The sequence below is a fragment of the Gambusia affinis genome, linkage group LG15 (genome assembly GCF_019740435.1).
Source record: "Gambusia affinis linkage group LG15, SWU_Gaff_1.0, whole genome shotgun sequence".
Lineage (NCBI taxonomy): Eukaryota > Metazoa > Chordata > Actinopteri > Cyprinodontiformes > Poeciliidae > Gambusia > Gambusia affinis.
In genome coordinates, this window is record NC_057882.1 from 3,922,233 (window position 1) to 3,941,254 (window position 19,022).

Here is a 19,022-nt window from a genome sequence, read left to right on the forward strand (position 1 = left end):
TTGCTTGCCGTGAACTCTGGTCCGGTCTGAATGAACACCCAGCGGGCAGAAGACCGCTCCGAAAGCAGAACGTGAACTACAACACAGGGCATTCTGGATAAATGCAGCCCCAACAAATGCACATGTTCAGGGCTAACAGGAGAAATGGTTCATTGTCTTTTACCAAAGACAATAGAAAAATCCTACAACCACTAAAATCTGACAGAACACCATTTTTGTTTAGATTCTGTGAAGTTGTGCTCATGTCTTCTTCAGATTTTTGTGTTGTTTCCTTCTTGTTGCAGCACCCCAACGGTCAGCGGGTTTTTCAAAGGCTTTGATTTGTTTGAGATAGCGCAGTGTGAAAGCAAACCACATCCGCTGAAAATATGACAAATGATGCAATTTTGGTTGCTAATTGAACCAGGTCTACCAGAACTTCAGGTGTGAACACATCTTTAGTTTTATTGATTTTAGGCACAATAGGAGTAGATTTCTATGCACCAATCCTTAACAGTCTCTCACTTGTGTCTTGTACAAAGCCAAACAAACTGATACAATTCTTCTAAATAAGAATATAATATGACCACATCATTTTACTTGGGTTCAATTTGGAGTCATGATTGAGCTTTTTATCTTATTTATGCCAATGTTGTTCCAATCAGCAGCACTTCCTCCCCAGAACGCACCTCATCCCAAAACAATCTGGGGGTTTTTTTCATGCAGACGCTCTGGGAAACACGGGAAATCAGTAACTGTGGTAAAAGAAAATGAGGCAATCTGAAAGAAAATGAAGACCAAATTGCTTGCACTTCATCGGCACGCGCTCCTCTGAATACCTCACAAACAAATTGTTAACCGTCAGGGAGAGAGTCCCTCTCCTGGGTTTTCATTTTTAATGTTTCAAATGCTCGTTTTAAGTTTAATTTCCGACAGAACGGAGCAGCTTTCATTGCGGTATAATATTTTAAAATCAGAAAACTGCATCAATGTCAGGAGAGTAGATAATAAACTTCAGCAAGCTGTTGTGTTTTTGTTTAGATTGTTTTTTTTTTTTATCTCTTATTCACTTTTCTGAATAATTAGCTTGAAACTTTGAACATTAGCTTTTAGTAAAGCTTTTCTACATTCACTCTTGGGTGTTTCACTGAACTCCAGCATCTCAGCCTCATTTTTATACCAATTATTAATAGATTTAAAGCTGACAGCCTGAATTTATTTTAATACTAAAGCTGTCCCAAATTTTCTCCAGCTTCAAACATTTAAAGTCCTATTTTAAACTCAAACTCTTAGATCATGTTGACTAAACTGTTCATAGAAAAACATTTTATGTCCCTTTCACATAAAGATGTGTAAATGAGCTCATTTCCTATGGGTGGGAATAAAACTTCATAGTTTTAACAAGACAAATATATTTATTTAGTGTTGTATGTTGTAAAAACCAACGTGTGGAGATGTGATAATTATGTGATCAAAGGCAGCGCTGTGAAAAGTTGAATTCACGACATAGTCATAAGATGGCGAAGCTGAAGTTTTGGATTTAACATCAAACAGGAGTTAAAAACACAATCTTAACTTACATTGTTACATAAGTGGGTTCCAATTTGCCATTTAATAATTAAACAATCAATGGACTTTTGGAGCCAAAGGATTTAATAGTCTGATTTAAGAGAAGTTTGAAGTATATTGGTATTGAACAGTATAGTTAAAAAAAATCAAAATAAGCTCCGACTGAACCAAACCAAATAAAGGAGCGAAAGCTGCGTCACAATCACTCATTCACAAGTGATTGTGAATGAGTGACCCACATTCACAATCACTTGTGAATGTGGCTCTGAGCTGCGAGAACTAAAACAGCTTCCAGCTGAACAGGAAATGGGTCCTGATGCTCACAGGGTTGTTACAGCAAAATGTCAAAAACCAGCCATGACAATCAGCCCCCTGAGCTCCTTTTCACATTTGGGGAGAAACTTCTGACAGAAATCCAGGAGAAATAATCAAAACAACTGGTGAAGTCAATAATAACAGTAAAAGGATGTAGAAATTTGATGGTGAGAGAGAAAGACTTTAATGGCTAATCAATCACCTTCCTGGACTCACATTGTTTCCCTGTAGTCTCAGAGAAAAGCAACTAGACAAGATGGTCTAGATAAAGTTTAAAATGTTAAAACGTGAAACATTTCTAATTAAAAACAAAGTTTGAATCTTTTTGGGGTGAATTTTATTAGAGAGGAAAGTTTAAGGTGTAAATTTGGTCTTCAACATGTAGTTCATTGTAAGAGTTGGTTTTGTTTGAACACTGTAAAAACTGAATCTTATTATTTTTTGTAGTATTTTGTCTAGTTTCTAGTGCAAATATTTTAATACACTTGAAATAAAGCAAAACTCATTTACAGGTAACCTTTCTTTCAAGATGTAGAAGCTTGTTTTAGGTCAATAATTCCTGAATATTAATGAAAAAAGTTATAGTTATAAGTGAAACCATCTCCCATTGCAACAAGATATTTTTTTCTATATTTTTATTTAAACTCGTACTTTTTTGTCAATATTAAGAGAGAATTTACTCAAAACTGTCTCTTATATCTCGGTGAACAGTTATATGTGAGTTATATGTGTCGTATTTCATGTGCAATGAGATATTTGCACTAGAAACTAGATTAAAAATACTTGGTAAGATTTTGTGTATTTGCAGTGGATAAAAACGGAGAAATAAATATCCGAAGAATATGCTTCAGATTGAATCGCAACCTGGTGGAAGATCAGTTTCTGTGATTAAATTTCTCTGTTATATAATCGATGCACAACGTTGCGTCTCTTTTCAATTTGTTTTGACATTTGAACATAGTTCCCAGTATTGATCTTTTTATATATATTTTTTTACAGTGTTAGATTTTCCTTTTAGTCGCTTTAATTGGCTCTTGAAACCATCGGCTGCGGCTGAACAGAATGTGAAGCAGCAGAAAATCAATTGCAGGCAAATATTTTTTTTATTTCGCAGTCATGCTCCATCTGACCTTGCTTGGATCTCATGTTTTCACACACAAACTGACAATCTGTTTGCTCTGGAGAAATCCCTCGTGTCTCTGTCCCTATTAGCAAATAGACTTTGGAGCTTCGCTTAATTTAGCTGTCGGGCTGAACCAAATTCGTCCCCAGAAACAGAAATGGAAAGTTTTAAAATCAGGAGTTGTGAGACGAACTCCCTGCAGAGCGCGATCCATCATCCAGCTGAGTTTTCCTCCAGATAGACTTTAAGAGTTTATTTTATTCATCCATTTACCATCATGCTTTGGGGTTTTGTGGTCTCACAATCTCGTGCATGTATGGGTTTGTGTACGAGACCATGTCTGTAACTCCCTTTTTTCTGGCACGTTAATCCATCACAGCGATACGCCGATGGAGGTGGACCGAGGCGGGAGAATTTCATAGCCTCCAGGAACGTCTAACTATAGAAATTTCCAATGATATATTAATATCTTCATATGTCCTGTGGTATTACTGATGCAGATAGTAAATGCGGTGGATACAACACAATATTACTGCAGTGTGGATGGTTTCCACATATAGAAGAAGTAGAAGACATGGAAAAAAAATGTTTATGCATGAAAGGATGATGGGCAAAGAAAGAGGGTTAAAGGTCATGGAGTTTCATTACCTGGGGTCAACCATCCGAAACCACAAAAGAGTTGGGTCAGGAGGCGAATTGTACACTGCAAAACATCAACATCTCACCAAGTTTTTTTTTGTCTAGTTTCGAGTTCAAAATGTTAGTATAATGTAATAAGACACAGGAAGATACAGGAGTTTGTTTTAAGTCAATAATTATTGACTTAATAATTATTGACTTTTAAGCAAATGTTAAAAGTGCTACTTTCACTGGCAGGTCATTTCATTTACAACATGGGAAAATATTGTTTTAAGTTAAACAATCTGCCAGTGCAGATAGCACTTTTACATTATTATTAAGGAATTATTGACTTAAAACAAACTCCTATACCTTGGTGAAGAGTTACTTATGAGCTAGTTTGGTCTTATTTTGAATGTCCTCACTGTATATTTTTAGTGTTTTTAATGTAAAATCAACAGCGGCAGTAAAACATGGCTCAGAAAATGTTGCAAAAAGAACAATCTGGGAAAAACATCAATTTAAATGGATGAGCTCAGTTTTGAATCTGACTACTGTAGTTTGAAATGCTGGGTTTAGGTCAGCTTTGCTTCTCAAATGCCAAGGTTAAGAGCCGTTTAATGCATGAAAGCAGAAAGCTGAGGTAATGGAGGCTGACGGCAGAAGGTGATGGCGAGACGGCGAGGGCCTGCTGCAGGAGCGGGGAGGCCGGGGGAGCGGACCAGGCAGAGGTCAGGAGGTGACGAGCTTGAAAACCATAACCTTAGCACCAGAGATGACTGAGCAGAGTGGGAGAAAAGCTCTGCTTCATGCAGGTAGAGGCAGAGAGGGGGAGTTGAGGAAAAACAGAGCTGCGTTCAGAAAATGAACAAATAGAACATGCCTCTCTGTGTTCCGCCTCTCCAGACATCGAACAGATGCTTCAGAGCTGTCAGATAAATAAGATGTGGTGCACAGCTGGAACATCTGTCCATTGTCTCCTGAGTTATTTTAGCGTACTAGTTAGATGTGCACAAACTCAGATCCAGCACACGCTCCCATAATTTTATACATTTAATAAGTTGGAATAATAGTCTGGATGACAGCAAATAAACAGTACGTTTATCTGACTAAGCAGTGAGTACATGAGGTTGATTGGCAGTGCTAGGGCCCTCCTCCTGGCTCTGATTGGTTGTCTTTGGTCGAGAGCGCTGCATTTCTTCAAATGGCAACAGCAGCACAGGGAGAAGGTGTAGGAGATTTATCTTTTCACTGATTATTTGTCTCATAACAAACTCTAGCACCAAAACAAGCATTTTTTTTTCTAAAAGTTCCATACTGCAACTTTAAAGTTGCATTTTTGAAATAAAAATGTTTTTAATTGGTCTATTTAAAATTAAAATTCAAGTTAAAAAAAACAGGCAGGTTTAATTTTACCTCAAAAAAATGATGTTCATTGTTTTGAACGTGGCTGTCTCTCCCAGATTCCAGTGGTGGAGAGGAAGACGGGCCCCGAATCATGTTCTGCTTAAGGCCCCATACCATCTTGGGCCAGCCCTGTCCGACCCAGAAGCTGGGGAAGAATGAAAACATTGACCCTGTGATGGGCTCTCTCAGGTGCCCCATCATTACCACTTTGCTTCCATCAGATGGAATATTTGCTCGTCATCCTGACTGTAAATCAGGCAGGTTCAGGTTTGTTTTGAACAACCGCCGGTTGCTTCAAGGCTCCGGCCGGCAGTGATTTTGGAAGCTTGTCAGACACTGAACGCTCGGCTGCTGCCACAGCTGCAGCTTTCACACGCTTTCCTACTCTGCAGTTATGAAACGCTCCAGATGAAGCTGGAATTGATTTCCCCATATGACTTTAAGAGCGAGGCCGCTGCCTGGCTGAATGGCTCTTCTCTGCGATAGCTGTCCCTCATGACCTCGGCCTGCAACGGTGAAGTGAAATGGTGATATTTTATAAGTGGCCAGAGGGGCTTTGTGCAGACGCCTATCAAAGGGCTGGGATTATCCAGGACACTCAGATGTGTGTGTGCGTGCATACGGGTATGTGGGTGTGTGTGTGTGTGTTGTTTTTTTTTCATCCAGTCATCACTGTGAGACATGCGTTTACAGCTTCACGTTATTTGCTGTCTGGTAGCAGCAGATGGTGATGGACTCCGTCTCAAGTGGGGGTTTTTTATCGTTTGTTTGTTTGTTTTTTTCACTCTCCCACTTTGATAGACTGAGAGGCATTGACACGTGGATTCAAGACACACTGCAACAAACAGAAGCACAGAGCACTTTAATCTAAAATTGGCTTGTCATGGGCTTTATGAGATTTGCAAAGACAATAAAGCTGTTGTCTATTCTGGACTAAAGCGACGTTCGCCAGCCCCCCCTCATCCTGTCATGTGGAGACCCAATAAATAAAAGCACTTCATCTTTTCTTCTCCGCAGGTGGAGTCTCCGCTGGCAGTGGACGCGGTGCTAGGCGAGGCGTCGCTCTCCGTCACAGACGACAAGGTTTCCATCACGGAGCTGCGGGTTCACACCGTGTCGGGCCTGACCCTGTCCCTGCAGCCCAGCCCCGGCAACAGCCACACCATGGTGGCCAAGGCGTCCGGTGTCCAGACGCTCACGGCCCTCAAACAGGTAACAGCAGCAATGATCGGCCTGAGGGGAACAGGAGGCTGGAAAATAAAATACTACCTGAACGACTCTGACCCAGTATGAAAAAGTTAACAGCAGGGATTGTGTGTGCTTGTTTATGTTACTTATTAAGGACATTATCTGATATATTCACTTACTTTCTAAGGAGACAAAAGTTTATAAATTCTGCTTTCGCATTACTTCTGTTTTAGCAAAAAAAGAAAATAATGTTTACCATAACAGTTTAGCTTAAATTTTGTTATACCATGATTTCCATGTTAACACAAATTTCTGTTTGTTAGCATATTTTTGTTGTTAGCATAAATTTTATTTTTGCCATAATTTCTGTTTTGGCATAAACTTCTTTTTTTTACATGGGTTTCATTGTGGCTTTTGTATTTTGTTGACCTTCCTGGGCCACCGTAACAAAATGAAACAAGAGCAAAAGACTAGCCAACATTAAGGTGGATCTTTGGAACCAGACTGTCCTCTGTCACTGCTGGTGTCTCTATGCATAGAGGACAACAGCTGTTGGGAAGAGCGGCCTACTTGAATCTGTCCTGTGGTCCAATTCCTGCTGACAAGACAGACGGAGGGAATTAGTGTCAACATAAAAAACACCAAAAATTCAGATTCAAACATTCAAAATTTGCTGCAGTGTAATGCCATTAGCTCACTGTAGAAAAAAAAAACCCAGTCACCTTTTGTCCATGGACAAAAGTTAGCCTTTTCTCTAACTCGTTCTGGTCACACTCCGTCTATCTGGAGTTGTTTGGCTACACAGGGAATGTCTTGGTGAAAAGACAACTGGGTCGGCTGCATTGCTGCAGGCAGACCGTGGTCAGTGAGAGGGTTTTGGAGAGTTGACTGCATGTTTTCTCCCTGGACATCTGGAGTTGGCCTTTTTCCCAGTGACAGAGATGCTGCAGGTGAGAACAGAATCCAAATCTTACCAAGTATTTTTGTTGTCCAGTTTCTAGTGCAAACATCCTAGTACACTTGAAATTAGACAAAACTGACCAACGTGTAAGTTTTCAGGAAGATTTTAGGATCTTATTTTAAGCCAATAATTCCTTAATGTTTATTTTTAAAAGTATTAGTTCCCCTGGTATAATATTTGATGAGTCAATACTTCTTCAATATTAAGAGAATATTTACTTAAAACAAACTCCTATATCTTGTTTTAAGCAAACAGTATAATGTTAGTTTAGTCAGTTTAATCTTATTTCAAATGTACTAAGATATTTTCCCAATAAACTATGCAAAAATACTCAAATTTGTTGTTTTTGCAGTGCAAACCAATCCCATAAGCATCATGGCCACATCATGTTGATGTCCAGAATGCTTGGTCATTTTTATCAACATACAAATGAAAGATGAGATTTAGTTTCTGCTTACTTAAGTATTTAAAATGCAAACAAACTAACTGGTCACTAATGAAATACAGAATCCTTCAGGATCAAGACCTCAGACGTTTTTATAATAATTCCTAGTTTATTTCAACTGTGTGGTGAAATAAATTTGTTCCAAAGGTTGTCAACAAGCTCGCAGCAGTTCCTCTTCTAAGCAGTGAAGTGCTTCGTGCTGTCAGTGTTCAGCGGCAGTCAGGGAGGATGCCAGATAAAAGCTGAACTAATAAGTTTCCACTCTGTTCCTTTACAACAAACTCAATACCAACTGAGCCTGGAGCAAAAACACTCCTAAAATATGTCCAAATGTATTCCACAAGATGGATTTTGCTCTTCAAATTAACAGCAACGATATGTAGATTTTGTTTCATTCATTTGTGCAAAAGCAAAAGGCATAGAGAGGTGGATCTGTGGGAAGGATTAATTGGGATCCTCGCTTCACCCAGAATAGAATGTGAACATGTGTTCGCCCTCCTCCAACGTTGCTAAAAATGCAGTAACATCCGCAAAGAGCATGAGTGAAGGAGAAGCAGGCATTAAATCCCAATTTTTTCTGCTTTCTGCTTCTTGGCCACCTTGAAATTTAATTATTGTAATGTATTGTCCTAAGTGCTCTCCAAGGCCAGGCCATAAAAGGCAGCCAATTTCTCCGGCGGCACATCTCTCGCCAGGCTGCTGGCTGAAGCTATTTCAAGCCATTTGACTTCGTTTCACTGGAAAACTTTCTAAATGTCCACTATTGTAGAAATGAATGAAACACATAAATCCTGATAGACGTTTACAAAAAATGCCACCTTTGCATTTTTCGCCATCGTAAACCAAATGCAAATTATCCCTAAATCAACGTTTTTCTGCTGATAAACTGTTATGTAGGTTATCTAGAGTTCTGTGCAAATTATGACATTTTTGTTTAGTTCTGCAATGTATTGCCTAAAATCATCTCAGTGCTGCCCTCCGTTGGTTGAACTGTGGTTACTGCAGGTGAATTATCCTGTTAGCGTTTTGGTCTGAGTCAGATATAAAATGTTCTCTCTCAGACACTCTGTAAGCGCCAAGTCAGGGGTTGGCGTAGCAAGCATCACCATGGCGATAGTCGCTAGACCAATCCCCTCTGCTCATCCCCACACTTGACCACGCCCCCTGTTGTCTTGACTCCGCCCACTTTGGAATTTCTCTAATTTTGTCAGGGTGGCTTATGCTTCCACAGGTGGATAAATTACACTTGAAATAACAGAATCCAAGTCATTTAGTCACAATCTAAGATGGTGCAAATGTTTGCTCAACTCATGCATATTTTATAATGCAAGCTGTTCCGTTTAGGCATGTAATAAGAGTGAAACTTAATCAAATGAGCTCATGGAAATGATGACATTATATGGATTTATAGAAGCAGATGGTTCTGATTCAGTGCATTATTTATAATTGGAGCCATATTATTGCTTTTTTACTGAGATTACAGATTTCCTTTTTAGAATTGCGTCTCCAACCCTGAAGCAAAATGGGTATACATTTGTTAGACACCTTCTGAAATCTGTTGAAACAAAATCCTGCCTCTCTTGTCATCAGTCTTGGATGTTAGCTGACGTTTAAGCCCGCTGCTAACAGAGGACACTATCAAACCCTGCTTGATTACAGGGATGGCAGAACTCAGTCTGTGGCAGATTTTCATCCAATCTTTCTCCAGAGAGAGCACAGACATAAAGAGTGAAAGAAAAGAAGAGATGAGACAAACACAAAGAGACAGACTCATCATTTGATGCACATACTGATAGCGCGTCTTTGTTGGCATCTCTTTGTTTACCAGCACAACCAAAGTCAACCTTGAAGCTGGTTTGTTCTTGTGCTCATCAGAGACAAGAAGTTCCTTTGCATGTCGAGACTTTAATTTGGGGAAGACTGTCCGGTTGTTTGAGAAAATCTCCTGAGGTTTTGGGAATGGACTGTCAAAGATGCTCAGAGTAAGGATTGTGAACGTTCCTCTGAATGATGTCAATACAGGAAGAGTCCACAGCTTGTCATCAGAACAGCTCTCCCCTATTAACCCTTTAACAACATTTTACCAGCATTTCACTGAAAAGTGTAGCTCCTCCTACAATGAGCTCAACAGATGAGCAGTTCCACCACGTGTTTGCTATTTGCTACTGGCTAGTCTGAAGGAGCAAAGTCAGGAAGGGCTGCTCTGTGAGGTAGAAGCTTGGAATCTGCAGTTCCAAGGAGGAGCTGTGCCTCAAAGGCGGGTCTAAGTCCACCTAGGAATTTTGCTTAGATGAATCGTTGCCTTGGCGATAAAAGAATTTCTCAAACATATACATAAGAATAAACACAACACTTCAGGTATGTTTTTTTTCTTTTGTTTTTTTGTGTGAGAATAAATTGATTTTACATGTTAGTTCCCCCGTAACAAAACATTTGAGTTATCCGCGGTTCACGCTGAAGAACTAGGTTTTCCTGGTAATCGATTTTCTGTTGTGAACTGATTTAAACAAAAAATATTGTCATCTAATGAAGACATATTTTAAGCCAAGTGTCCTGTATGAGTTGGTAAATGATGTTGCTGCTCTGTTTCAGCTGCAAGTTAGTGACGCAAACAAGATCCAGTCTGGTTAAAACTGTTTTCCTTAATTCCCCTTGCTGCAGAACTCGACAGCCATGACACGTTTGTTTGACAGTAATCTTTGCAAACCTGCTGCTGTAGCTCTGCTTCCTACTTAAAAAATAAAAGAAACCTTAAAGAGAATGTCTGCAAATAATTTTGTGCTCGTTCAGAGGAACGCACAGGAAAAATCTAGCTGAATTTATTGACTGAGATCAGAAACGGAAACATTTAAAGAACCGCTACTAGCTTATTTAGCCATCTTATGCTCATCTGTTTATTATCCTCTAATGTTATTATGACCTAATTTACTTGACAGCTTCTCTAAATCCAAAACATTTTTATTATTGTTGACCTTGACATGATGCTGTTCTGTTGCATCTTGCTGTTTTCTGGTATGGCATCAGATCACATCAACGCACTCACTGTTAATTATTTATGGAGGACTGGTCCTGTCAAAATTGGCAATAAATATAGAAATTGTTAAATGGCTTGATAAAGTAATTAGTGTAGAAGGGTTTTTACAGAACTTTACCAGAAACATTAAGAAATATGGCAAAATTATGTATATGCCAAGTGATTTACAAAACATTAAAGAAAATCTTTTTTCCTTTACTTTTCTGGCATCTGGACTGCAGAAAACGTACACGTTCAAAGGAGCCGATGTGCAGCTCAAACTTCACAAAAACCTGCAGTTGTAATAGTTGAGGCCCTGGCATTGTGTGTTCCTGACTACATGATACACAGCAGACAACAAGGTCCTGTCTTCAAACTTCAAATTGTTTTTTATAACTCTTTTCTACAAGAAATCACTCAAGTTTCTTCTATTTCAGCAAAAAGTTGTAGACCCCAAATAAACTCGAAACCAGGTCTTGTTTTATATTGCTACAATGAAATGAGCTCAGTTCATTTGCCTTGCTAATTTCAAAGTCCACAAAATAATGCAATTTATTTGAACTTATTCATGCACAACTCTGACAGACGGATCCTAAAATTTGAAAAGCCCTTTTATTTAGACCTGGTACAAGTTCTTCTAAACTTCTAAAATGTTGAGAGCAATGTTTTTATTGATTTGTACAAATAGAAAGTTTTCCTTTTGACCTTGTTTTTTTAGATAACTTGACATCTTGTTGTTCACTTGATGTAAGTTAACCGATCCCCCTAATGTGTCCCATTTAGATATTCTTTGATCAGTTTTTAAAATGCCTTCAGACATCTTAAGTAGACAACCAATGACAATATTTTGGGAGTTTATGAATTTTAAACTTGTTAACAATCTACGCATCATGTACTTTGTTATATTTATATTTGTGTCTCTGCTGCTTCTAAAACAGTCCAAGCACTAAAAAAACCACCCAGTTGTTTTTTTGGCAATATTTTTATTTTATTTGACCTTTATTTGTCCAGGTTGTCCCATTGAGATCTAAGATCTTGTTTACAAGAGAGACAGACCTGTTTTAATAAAATAAACAATATTACAAACACAGCAACAAAAATAACTTAAATGTTTTGGGGGGTTTTTGTATGGAAAATGAGCCATTTCAAAAACCTCCTTATTGGTAGCATTCGACAAGCACTGCATTGTTACCTAGTAACCTTAGTGAAGTCCATACCGGTTACCTAGCAACCCAAGCAGAGCTCCAGCATACTTGGTGAGCTGTGGGGTTTTGCTGTATGCGCTGTATAATGGATGCTGAAGAAAAGTGTTTTGTTGTTAAATTACCATCTGGAAACCACTTGCTGCATTCTTGTTGTTTGTACAGGAGGCTCCATTCCTAGTTTTCAAAGATGTACAGTTGTGTAATTATGCATCTTTTTGCAGCCATTTTCATGTCCAAGTGTAAACGTTGAGTTTGGAGTGGGATGGCCAGCAGCAGCTTATTTGGATTTAAAGAGACAAGACACCCAAAAGCAGCTCATTCTCATAGGCAGAACTGAGCAGACTAAATTCTCATTATCTAAGAATGATTTTGAGCAAAACAATCTGTTAAACATGTCTTATATAGGGCATGCTGTGGTGGCGTAGGGGATAGCGCAACCCACATTTGGAGGCCTTGAGTCCTCGACGCGGCCGTTGCGGGTTCGATTCCCGGACCTGATCAACATTTGCCGCATGTCTTCCCCCTTCTCCTTCCCCCTTTCCTTCTCAGCCACTGTCATATAAGGGACATTAGAGTCCACAAAAAGACCCCCTGGAGGCAAAAAAACAAAACATGTCTTATATAGCAGCTATTCTAATAGAATAGACCTATTCTTACCTTTTCAAGGAAACATAATAGGTCATCTTTAACAGCGGTAAGTAAATGGAAAAGAGAAACTTGCATTCATATGAAATCTTGCAAAGGGTCAAAACTTATTTTTGTTGAAACTAGAAATGTAATCTGTCTCTCTTCTCCCTGACAGGAGGCCAGTTTGTCTGTCTGGATGCTGTTCAGCGACAACACCGCCGCCCCTCTGACTTACTTTGATCTCAAAGACTACAACCTCAATGCCTCTACTCTGGACGACAAAGTTGTGTCAGTATCCCAGGAGCCACAGCAACGGTGGCCTGTGGTGGTAGCAGAAGGCGAGGGATCAGGAGAAATGGTGCGTGTAGAGATGACCATCTGCGAAGCCTGCCAGAAGACCAAACGCAAAAGCGTCATTGCATCTGCTGCAGTTTATGTCAAGGTCCGCTTTGGCCCAGAGGAAGACTCTGAGGAAGAAACGACCACAGAGGGTGAGATTGAGCTGGCATCTGTCACCAGGCGGACAATCATTGATCCCAACATCAGTGGAAGAATTTATGATACTTCTAATGAGCAGCCAGCCAGTGTTCCCATTGATTACACTAATTTCCCCACCATTAGCAACCAAGAGCAGCCGACTGAGAGTGATGAAGAGGAGGGGGACGATTTTGTGCATTCGCCACGCAACATGACTGATCTTGAGATTGGCATGTATGCTCTGCTAGGCGTCTTCTGCTTGGCTATATTGGTGTTTCTAATCAACTGCATTGTTTTTGTGCTTAAATACCGCCATAAGCGCATCCCTCCTGAAGGCCAGGCCAACATGGACCATTCTCACCACTGGGTGTTCCTTGGAAACGGCCAGCCGCTCAGGGCCCAATGCGACCTGTCTCCACAGCAGGTGGAAAGTCCCAGCAACCCTTTGGAGGGTGTACAAACTTGCTGCCATGGGGACCACCACAGCAGTGGCAGTTCCCAGACCAGCGTTCATAGTCAGGTCCATGGAAGGGGTGATGGCAGCTCTGGTGGTTCAACAAAGGATAACGGCGAGGAGGCCAGTTCACCCACCTCCAAACGCAAGAGAGTCAAGTTTACCACCTTTACCACCCTCCCCACAGAGGAGCTGCCCTACAACTCCATCCCCATAGCAGACGAAGAGGACATTCAGTGGGTTTGCCAGGATATGGGCTTTAAAGACCCGGAGGAACTCCATGATTACATGCGCAGAATAAAAGAAATAGCCTAAGATTGGAGGTGCATTGCGAAAGCACTGCTGTCGACTTTCTAAAGAGACAGTTCCTTTCTATTTTTCCCCTTTTTTCAAGCAAGTGAAAGATGGTTTTACACAAACTTTAAGGCCAACAATTGTTGTTCTGATTAGGGTTTGTTCCATGTAGTTTGCACAGTGCTGTAATCTCATACATCCTCACACAGGAGAGAATGCAAGAAGCCAAAGACTCAACCAGAGGATCTCAATCACAAGAGACGTCTCTAAATCTTGGCTGTAGGAAACATGTTTCACTTGGAAGCTGAGCCATGGATACATATGAGAGCTGCTCCAGCTCCAGTTTTTCAGGATTTAACTTTTACAAAATCCTGACACGGACAGGAGTACAAGGGTTAATGTGTTTCAGTGGCTCAGCAGGACTCTGCAGTACTGTACCTACTCCAAACAAAGAGGCCTTTGATGAACAAGGAACTGTCAAAGACTCTAATTAAAACCTGTTTTAAAATAATTTTGTTTTTGCCAAAGTAGAAAAAGCATTCTTTTACTGGCAAAACCTTTGTTGTCGTCGGTGTAGCACATTCATGATTTGTACTCATCTTCATTAGGTATTTTTTCTACATTTCGTAGGTAGATGAAAGCAGTGCCCTACTACAGTTCCTGGTGTTCCTGACAAATCTGATGCCTTATAAAAATGGTCACAGTTCACTTATATCAGTGCAGACACTGTTTTCTCACTGTTAGGAGGCTTGAGTACAGCATTAAAGTAAAACACTACAGCTATTCTCCAGCCTGAAGAGATGAGCGTCGCATGAAAAGGTAACCTAAGGCACAATCAGCCAACTTTTTCCAAATTTGTACATGTTTATAATGTAATTAAACAATTATTCATACACATTAATAAACTAAATGTTACCATGCTTTACACGCATGTCATGTTGGGCTTACATACATACAGACATTCCTCTTTGTATATAATTGTCAAACTGGAGTTGCTTAAAATGTTACAAGTTTCTTTCTCCAAGGAGGAGAAATGGGAATCTGGTTGAACTCTTGGGATCTTTAGAATCTTGTGGTCGGTCAAAGTTTCTCCACTGTATTGCTGTGACAGATGTAGGTTTTTATTGCTCTGGAATCTCATTTGACTGTTCGATGTGGGAATTTGCTATGCAGAAGTTTTAACAGATCAATATTTTTGATGATTCCTTTCCCTTTTCAAGCTTTGCAAGCCTAAGCTTTGAGAATGTAGGAAACTGAGAAATACACCAATTGAGCTGTGTTTGAACTGCTGTGTTTGAACTGCCTTGTCATTCACTCTTAAGTCATACATATTGTAGCAACGTTCAACTTTCTCATCCATTAGAATGCTAATGTTTCCATACTAACTTTGATGCAAGTGTTTTTGTAACCCAGGAAGCTTCAGCTAACATAAAAAATATATCAGGATTTTTCAGCTTAATAATGTCCAGAGATGCTTATTGTCTCAAGTTCAAAGTGACTCATGCTCAAATTCATTAAAGTTCAACTTGAGATGTTAGTCAAAACCGCAAAATTTGCCGACCATCAGCTCAGATTTAAGTTAGCATTTTGAGGTTTTTATAGCAAATAACTGGGACTATCCTCCACAATTATGAAGTGTTGTGGCAGTGAAGTGTCTGTACCACCATCCCCTGCTTGGTTCTCTAATGAAAATGTTATTTTGACTGAGTGAACATTTCAAACACAGCTCTGAATACATTCTGACTGAGCACAGCCTCCTCTAAACTCCACAGAAATGTGAAACACCCTTAAAGAAGGTCACTGAATATATTATTGATTTTCTTTCATCATTTACATCACAGCCATTTCATGCTGTCCCATTCTTTTAGCCGCGTCACGTTATATATGAATTCCATGTTTTATTAATAAGTTCCAATAAACTTGGAATAAATAAACTAAAGCTTGCAAAGTTGCCCCAAACTAAACAATATGAGCAGGACCACAGTGAGTTAAGGAACAGCCGGACCAGGATGAAGGAAAGAAACTGTCGCCGCTGGCTGTGTGAAATGTGAAGGTGTATTCGTGAGGTTGTGTTCACTTTACAGACGAGCCAGATCAGCTGAAATCAAGCCATCTTTTTTAGTTGTGTTAATTGTTGCTTTTTAAAATATACCTGACACTGAACCTAAATATTAGTCAGAGAATTAAAGAACTTTAGAAACTGAGATTTCAAACAGAATATCACCGTCCAGAAAGATAGTTTTCATTTCAGACGGTGTTTCGTTTTTCTAGAGATGACTTTTGAAGATTAACATTTTTCCAGCTCTGATCTCACATGAAACATATTCATCTCTCAACCATGAGATGAAAAATGACTTTCTAGGACGGTTTCCTCTAATTCCCTACACTGGATTTTAAGGGCTTTGATTTTTTTATTCCTTTCACCCAACTTACTGATTTTACCTTATTAAAGTCCCTTTTATAGTCGGCATCATCTTACCTGCTTTCATTCCCCATGTTCTTAAATTAGACACAATCCAGAAATATTATGCAAACACATGTTTCACAGGAGGAACTGAAACAGACGTGTTTAATTCTCTCAGCTTGACATTTGCTATTTGATTGTGTGGCAGTTACATGGTGGAACTGTTTGCTAACAATGTAAATATTGGAACAAAACCGGCTTTAATTTAGCTTAACATTTACAACTATCAGTAAAATATTGCTTTAGCTCGTCCACATGTACATAGACTCACAGTTGATATTCATGAATCCTGGACTGAGTTTACTGTACTTGCTTTACTGCATGCCCTCTTTATGTTCTGTGTGAGAAAAACGAATGAGCGGTAAAAATGTTTTGATTGCAAGGTGAAACATTACTTTTGGGGTGTCTAAAGATGCGTTTCGACTGTAGACCTTTTTATCTAGAAGCTATGTTCTCTCGACATTTTCTCCAAGGGAAAGTTTCAAGAGAAGTTTAGCAACAGAAAACAGCCCTGATGGTCAGGTAGGATTTTTAAGATCACTCCGAACATTCAAGGTGGGTTTACAGTCACTGGTTTGTATTACAGATCATTACTTCATTTAATTCAGTGTGGAATTATTAGTGTTGTTTGTCGTCATGCAGAATAATCATGGACTACTTTTCTGTTGTTGGAGGGATTTTACTTTTGGCCTTTGCCTTTTTTCTGTATCAGCTGCCAAAGTCGCAGGTAAATAAGGCACTCTGTAGCGTTTCCATGACAAATGTGCACAAAACTTAGTCAATATACCACTAATGTAAAAAAAAAAAAACACACAATTTTGCAGTTGCAACACTTCCATTAGATAAGAAACGTGATTGAAATCACACATAAATACGTTTGTTTATGCAGTGTCATCTGGTCGTTGATCATGTGACTCGTGTGATGAAAAAAAAATGTGTTTCCACTGCAGTTCTGGAAAATAAGCCAAATTTTATTTGAGGAAAAATGGGTTAAAACTTTTTAATGGAAATGATTTTTGTTTTTTTTGGGGTTTTTTTCTAAATTGACTTGTTTCCATCAAGCAAATATATTTTTGAAATGTCAAATTGTTCAATTAGATTGTCAGTAGAAATGCAGCTAATGATGCCAAAGTTAATTTGAACAGCTTTTTGCCACGTTTGTTTTAGTGTAACTGCTGTTAAACATTTCTAAGCTAATTGTTTCACAGCAGTTGGTCTAGTTGATGCTAAAAATGGCTTTGTAATTTAAAAATAACTTCTCTTCTTCCTTGTTATGTATTTTCATGACATTTAGAGAAATTTTACTTAAATTTTAAAATCCAATTACTGTGAAAAATTCAGAGGTCAATGTGTCAAAAATGTGAAATTCTCCCTTTTCATCTCAACAGCTATAAAATGAGCCAATTTGCCATTTCCATAAAGTTTACAGTTATTTACTGAAGCTGTAAAAGAGTGAAGATTAATGTTTTATGTCAATCGAAGCTTCACCAGTTACACTTCTCCATAAAGTTTAAAATGATTGTACTTATGTTTTATAATGTAGCTATTATGAAAAAATAGGTTTAATTTAACTGTTTTTGCTGCCACAGACTAAGAGGCATTTGGTGTAGTTAAATTAACTTTAAAACTGTTTTTCTGTATCACTGCGGGGAAAAAAGAAAAAAGTTTCATAAAGTTTCCATGTTTTTAATACCTATTACACATTCCCATGAAGTTTTACCTATTTTTTATACAAGCATTGTGAAAGAATCCAGTTAAAATTCAGACTCCAGTTTCTAATCCCAGAAAGAATTTATTTTTTCTTTTCGACATCTACCGTTAGAATTAATTTTAAAGAGTCACACATTTTTATGAACTTTGGTTTTACTTATATTTTAGAGTGTAAATGCTGTAGAAGACCAAAAGGTTAATTACTGTGGAACTTTGCCATCTCAAATGAATCTACTTTTTCCTTGTTACACATTTCTGTGAAGCTTTTGAAGAGTGTTTTCTTATCTTTTAGGATGTAGAATCCAGGAAATAATCAGAGATTAGGATTTTATTGCTGTGGAAAATTGAGGAAGAACTACTCTTGTCGGCCATTTTAATTTTCCTCTTCTTAACAAAAGCATTTAGACGGGGCTGAAGTAAACCTGACAGATTATAACAGATGACTACAGTAATTACAGTCGAAACGCATCTAAGGTTTGCTTACCGTTCAACCACAGCATGAACTTCATTTATCAGTTCGTCTGTTCAAATTGTTTCTGTTTTTTCTTTAAATTTCAGGATGAATGTCAATGTCCCAAACAAACCAGACAGTTCTGTGTTAAATGTGACTATGAGCCCAAACTGCTGACCGTTGAAACACAAAGTAGAAAATATCAAACAGCTTCTTAATTCTGAATTTCCCTGACTTGTTCATGCATTAAATATTCAACAGTTAGATTTTTTCCTCTTCATGCATTTTGTCTTTATTTTTTATTTTTTGTATCTTGCTCTTGTTTTTGTGTTTTCTTCAAGCTGCTAACAGAGACTCCTTACAGTATGTAAATGAGAATTTTGAATTGTATTCCCCACCCTCACAACCACACAGTGAACTGTGCACGACATTCACGGCTCCAGTTTTCCTGGACCAAGTTACCACCACACTGACTATAATATTGTAATGTACAGAGCACTGTTAAATTTCCTGTATCCTGCTGAAAATAGACCCTTGTATTTTCCTGTTAAATGTAAAGTACTAAAGAGAATCCAATACACAAGAGAAACTGTGTCTGTTTGACTTTCTAAATAGTGCAAAACACCCACAAAGACGAGGTAAGCATTCCTGCTGATTTTTTGTTGCTTTTCTGTTGGAACAGTGGGGTAAGTAGCCTCTTGTGAGACCAATTTGACCATTTT

General features: G+C 38.7%; 1 protein-coding gene across 3 annotated transcripts in view; it reads left to right on the forward strand.

Moving 5' to 3' along the window:
- tmem132e (transmembrane protein 132E) overlaps nt 1-18,884 on the forward strand; it is a 414,476-nt gene extending 395,592 nt beyond the window's left edge. For all 3 annotated transcript variants that reach the window (XM_044140671.1, XM_044140672.1, XM_044140670.1), the window contains exons 8-9: nt 6,029-6,223; nt 12,626-18,884. In XM_044140671.1, coding sequence (XP_043996606.1) covers nt 6,029-6,223; nt 12,626-13,696 — 1,266 coding nt within the window. In that variant the 3' untranslated portion in view covers nt 13,697-18,884. The remainder of the gene's footprint in view (nt 1-6,028; nt 6,224-12,625) is intronic.
- Nucleotides 18,885-19,022: the final 138 nt, after the last annotated feature.